Source organism: Sesamum indicum, linkage group LG3 (genome assembly GCF_026168435.1).
Source record: "Sesamum indicum cultivar Baizhima isolate 11 linkage group LG3, ASM2616843v1, whole genome shotgun sequence".
Taxonomy (NCBI): domain Eukaryota; kingdom Viridiplantae; phylum Streptophyta; class Magnoliopsida; order Lamiales; family Pedaliaceae; genus Sesamum; species Sesamum indicum.
This window is the reverse complement of record NC_142659.1, coordinates 14293213-14299520: the sequence shown is the minus strand read 5'-3', so window position 1 is coordinate 14299520 and position 6308 is coordinate 14293213. Positions and strand designations below refer to the sequence as shown.

General features: G+C 37.5%; 1 protein-coding gene across 1 annotated transcript; it reads left to right on the top strand.

Annotated features, from left to right (window-relative positions):
* Positions 1 to 499: 499 nt before the first annotated feature.
* On the top strand, positions 500 to 2959 carry LOC148788681 (uncharacterized). Its single transcript, XM_088878088.1, has one exon. The coding sequence runs from the start codon at positions 500 to 502 to the stop codon at positions 2957 to 2959; it is 2460 nt and encodes an 819-aa protein (XP_088734214.1).
* The last annotated feature ends 3349 nt before the right edge of the window (positions 2960 to 6308 follow it).

Genomic DNA, 6308 nt, shown 5'->3' with positions numbered 1-6308 from the left:
AATTCTTAATGCTGTTAATAGATTAAATCTTGTGGACGTTCCCAAAGTTGTCTGTTAATTAGAGATCTAGCCAACGGTCGTACCTTGGCTGACGAAAAGGTAAGGAAAGGTGAGGTTGTTAGGTCGTACCAACGATCATAACTGGTTTATTTGTCCATACATGTGTTATTCTTGCATCAATGATCAACTCACAAGAATCAAGCATAATCCTAGCCTTAACCGGGAAATCTCTCTCTCATATCTTTATCAGGTATTTTTAATTATTTAGTTTTTGATCACTTCTATTTATCACAACCTTCCCCCCATTATTTTCTATTTTCTCAAAGAAATCAACTTAAAGCCAATCTCTGTGGATCGACCCTACTCCCACTTTCACAAGTGTAGTAGGAATTATTTTTGGTGACTTCGACACTCATCAAATTTTGGCGCCGTTGCCGGGGATTGGCGTTTTTAAGTATATTTCTTTATTTTCTTTTATTACTTGATTTTATCACCATTGATGCCAAGGTCTTCTCGTACAGGTAAATTGGTATACGATCCGAAAATCGAAAAGACCGCACGAAGACTTCGTCGAGAGACTAAACAACAATTGGAAGGAACATCCGCTCCATACGAAGACAAAGAAGATATAACCTTGGAATTTGAGAAATCCCTAAGCGAATCCGAAGAAGAGATAATGGCTTTGATTCCTGAAAGATCGATCAATGACATGACGTCGCCCGATCTGAACCAGCAGCCACTGTGCATTGAATACCCCGATTTAGAGGTAGATTTTGAACTGAAATCTGGATTAATTCATTTACTTCCTACCTTCCGTGGTCTCGCAGGTGAAGATCCACATAAGCATCTGAAGGAATTCCATGTGGTATGCTCCGGAATGCGACCACAAGGCATAAGCGAGGAACAAGTCAAATTGAGAGCGTTCCCCTTCTCTCTCGCCGATCAAGCGAAAGATTGGTTGTATCTCCTTCCTTCAGGATCCATTACAAGATGGAACGATCTCAAAAAGCAGTTTCTTGAGAAATATTTCCCTGCCTCAAGAGCCACAACAATCCGGAAGGAGATCAGCGGGATTCGACAATTCGCGAGAGAAAGTCTTTTCGAATATTGGGAAAGATTAAATCGACTAGTGGAAAGTTTCCCCCATCATCAAATCCCGAACCACTTGTTGATCCAGTATTTCTATGAAGGTCTATCAAATATGGATAGGAAACTAATAGATGCGGCAAGTGGCGGACCATTGTTCGACAAAACCCCCACCGAAGCGCGTAAACTAATCTCAATTATGGCGTCCAACACGCAAAAATTTGGGGTTAGACACGATGATCCACTTAGAAAAAGCAATGAGGTAAGTAATCTTGAAGAACGTTTAAATCAACTCACAACTGTTGTTGAAAAAGTTGTTGCAGATACTTATCAACAAGTCAAAGCATGTGGTATCTGCACCTTAACGGGACACGCCACCGACATGTGCCCAACTCTTCAAGAATCAACTACCGAACATGCCAACGCCGTAGGAGGATTCGCCGGACAACAACAGAGAAGATATGATCCTTTCTCCAACACATACAACCCCGGATGGAGGGACCACCCGAATCTGAATTGCGGCAACCAACACTTTCAAACACCCCAATACCGACCACCTCCACAGCCTAACCCCACGCCAAACACATCTCTCGAAGACATGATGAAAGCACTAGTGACCAACACACAACAATTCCAACAACAGACCCAGGCGAACTTCCAACAATTCCAACAACAGACTCAGGTGAGCATTCAAAATCTAGAATCTCAAATCAGTCAGCTGGCGTCGTCTGTTGGTAAGCTAGAGTCTCAAGGTAAGCTACCTTCTCAATCTGTCATTAACCCTAGACAAAATGTTAGTGCTATTACGCTTTGTAGTGGAAAAGAATTGCAGGAATATGTGAACGAAGATGACACCAAACGTGGGCTCGGTGTGAAAAGAAAGCCGGAAAAAGAAATTGAGGTCCAACAAGAACAAACCAAACACGAAGTGGACCATCCGCAGCCTTTGGTAACTAGACCACCATTCCCAGAAAGATTCACCAAAGCGAAGAAGGAAGAGGAGGAAAAAGAGATCCTTGAAACGTTCCGCAAAGTGGAGGTAAACATCCCGCTGCTCGATGCCATCAAGCAAATACCCCGATACGCGAAATTTCTCAAAGAATTGTTCACTAGCAAGGGTAAACTCAAGGGAAACGAACGGGTAAGTATGGGGGAGAACGTCTCTGCAATTCTCCAACGAAAATTACCCCCAAAATGCAATGATCCAGGTACGTTTTCTATCCCTTGCAAAATTGGAAAAATTAGAATAGAAAAAGCGATGTGTGATTTAGGTGCCTCTATCAATATTATGCCTCTTACTATATATGAATCTTTGAATGTTGGCCCATTGAAAGAAACGGGGGTCATTCTTCAACTTGCCGATCGTTCTGTTGTTTACCCCGAAGGAGTTCTTGAGGATGTACTTGTGCAAGTTAATGAATTGGTTTTTCCTGCTGATTTTTATGTGCTTGATATGAGGGGGGATATTTCTCCCAATTCTACATCCATCTTACTAGGAAGACCATTCCTTAAAACCTCAAAAACCAAAATTGATGTTGATGCCGGAATCCTTTCTATGGAATTTGATAATGAGGTTATGAGTTTTAAAATTGATGGTGCCATGAAATATTCTAATGATGTGCATTCTATTTTTCTCATTGATTCTATTGATCCTTTATTGCCAAAAAATGCTATGTTCAATGGTAGAGGAGCATTCAAGACAACAATTGCCAAAAGATCGAGTCGAATAACTTACAAGAAAAAAGTCTTTCATGACAAAATAAGTTCAAGGAAGAAGTCATCCATGGACTGCCAAATTCCCCTAAATCCACACCATCATCGGGTGCATTACATAGAAGAAGTGGATTTAGAGTGTCCAACTTATTCAAGTTGAGGCACAGCAATGTCTAGCCAAAGACATTAAAGAAAAGCGCTGCATGGGAGGCAACCCATGAATTTCTATCCCTTCTCTTTTTCGTTTCATTTTATTTTAGTTTTAGTGTTTTTTGCGATGCGTGCCACGCTTAATGAAACATCCAAATCTGTTTGGATGCTCAAATTGGACAGATTTGAAGTTTTCACTAAGCGTGCCCACGCTTAGTCGATCTTTCAAAACTGTTTAACTCACCTCACAAAAACAGATTTGGAGATCCCACTAAGCGTGCCCACGCTTAGTCGATCTTTTAAAACTGTTTCACCTCACCTCACAAAAACAGATTTGGAAATGCGACTAACCGTGCCCACGCTTAGTCGCACTTCGTAGGCTGTTATTTACGTTCATCTATCTTCATCTATTTATTTATTTTTATTTCTTCATTTTCTTTAAAAAAAAAATTAGAAAATCGGAAAAAAATCAAAAGAAAATCTTTCCACTTTTATTCATATATTTTACCAAGATTTTCTTTGACTTCATCTTTATCATCATTAACTCTCTCTCTCACTTTCTCTCATAGCAACTTCACCTACCACCAAGATCTCTCTCCCTCATATCCACCGAAAGTTGCCGCCATCATCTGCCACCAGCCCAACCACGCCATGAACTCTTCGCGGCATGCACTCAGGGACACTTCCTTAAACTCTCTCTCATTTTAATTTTTAATCCTTGAGTTGCATGTCAATGTCCACATTGAGGACAATGTGAATTTTAAGTGTGGGGGTGTGGTTGTTGAGCTTGTACATGATAATTCTTGGCATGATAAAACCCTTTCAATTTTGGACTAATCTTGACTTGATGATGTTATGTGTAAAAAGAATACATGTTTTATGTTTGAGGATAATTCACTAGTTGAAAGCTTATTTTTACCAAAATGACTTGAGTTAAAATCTTCTGATATAGGATTAGTGGACTAAAACATACCTCGTGAGATTTTGAGCTTGATATGTTCATAAAAAAATCTTCATTCTTTCTTGAGAGAATAATACTTTTATGGCTTTGTCTTCCTAGAACTTGCCTTGAACCACATCGAGGCCACACAAATGTGCATTTATTTGGATATGATAAAGGCATTAGAAACCACTTCCGGCCTTCCTTAACCACCCAACACGTTTTAACTTTAGAGAACCCCTTTGAGCTTTTCGACCTATTTTGTTGAATAACCCGTCATATGCAAACCTATCTCGTCATTTGTTTAAAACTTTAATTTTGATCCCTCTAAGAACTATTAGAGCATCAAGGGAAATGGGTTTATGTTCAAAAGAACAAATTCTCAAAATGGGAAATTTTCAAAACCTTTGTGATTTACATGCTTAAAAGATGTACCTCAAAATGAGTGTGGGGGTTCCAAAATTATGTTCTTTACTTTGTGGGAACCGACATCAATTTTCTTGGTCTATGCCTATCACAAAAAAATAGAGAGGAGAAAAAAAAACCAAAAAAAAAAAAAGAAGAAAAGAAAAAAAAAGAGAAAAAAATATATATATGAACTCTCCAAAAGGAATAAGAAAGGCATAGTTCAAGGAATTTTCGAAAATCTTGAAGGTAGATGAGTAAATTTTGAGAGCTTCGAATTATTGCTCACTCAAAATTTTTGGTGCTCTAATTAGTTTCTTGAAATTTAACCTCATTATCCTTTTATCCTACCCCAAACCAAAGCCCCATTACAACCAAAATTAAAGACCTTTTGATCCATATATGTGCATATTTCAAAAGTGGTGGAGATATGGTGTATAGGCAAGCCTATGGTGAAGCATTGTCGTGGTAAGTGTCGAGAGATACACTTGAACCATATACACACTTGAGAGAATGGAAAGTGGAGAGAAAATAGTCCACTAGTTTTATGCGATTGATTTTGATAATGGTCATCACGTGAAAACTTGTTTGATACATGTTGAATTATCTCCTTCATAAAATATGTCATTTACTTTGCACATGATAACAAATTGCCTTGAGTAGTTTAAAATTTGGAGGGATTTTTGAATGCATCTTGATTTTGCTTGAGGACAAGCAAATGGCTAAGTGTGGGGGTGTTTGATAACTCTGCAATTATAATGATTTTATAGCAATTTAATCTTCCTTTTTAAGCCAAAATATTCCTAATTATGTGATTTTATTGCATATTCAGCAAAAAGGAAGATTACGAGGACGTTTCTGCAAAATTGACAAAGTGTGCCCACGCTTAATGGAGTAGTCAACTCGGGATAAGGATAAGCACGAGCGATTTCCCCAAGAGATAAAGGAATCAAGTGTTTAGATTTAGAAAGGATTCTTTTAAGCTTATCTTTTGTAATCTATTTACCTTTTTAGAGTTTATCACGTATCTATCCCCCCACTACGTCTAGATTCGTAGGGGACTTTTATTATAAATAGGGGGGATCTCTTCATTAGAAGACGTTCAGTTTTTATGTTAGAACTCTATAGAATTCTCTGTTCATCTCTTCTCTTTAATTTTATTCTACTATCGGAATTAATGGAATTCCACTTTCTAGTGTGTTCTTCTATTAATATGTCCGGCTAAATTCCTTATTTTTCTGGTTAAGGTATGGTGATTGCTTGATTCCCATTATGTTGTGAGATCTAATCTGCGTTCTACACTTGTCAAACAAATATTCATGCTATTCTCTGTGCTTTACTTACAAACGTCTGATTTATGAATGATTCGGCCGGTTGTTCATTATCAAGAAGGTTTGCTTAGCTAATTGGACTTTATAAATTCGTGTAATTGTTTATTTAGTTCAATGCTTAGTAGCAACGCAGCATAATTGTTATGTCACAGTATTTAGTTATATTATGGGGAATGCATGATCTAGTTATTTATTACGCTTAGCAAATTTACCACATAAATTCTTGGGTCTAGACCAACGTTTGGGTCAAGTTATATCGAATTTTGAAAACATTCAAGATTTAGCTGTTTTTACGATTTTATTAAAGCAAGTTTGTTTTTCTTTTATAAAAACTTGTAGTTATTATTAAACTTAGCAAATTTACCACACAAATTCTTGGGTCTAGACCAACGTTTGGATCCAGTTTTGTCGATATCTGAGAATGTTCAAGATTTACCTATTTTGTGTTGTTTTATTAAACCAAGTTTGTTTTCCTTTTATACAAAGTTGTAGTTATTATTACGCCTAGCAAATTTACCACACAAATTCTTGGGTCTAGACCAACGATTGGGTCAAGTTTCATCGAATTCTGAGAACGTTCCAGATTTAGCTGTTCTGCATGGTTTTATTAAAACAAGTTTGTTTCCCTTTTATACAAACTTGTAGTTATTACTATGCTTAGCGAATTTACCACACAAATTCTT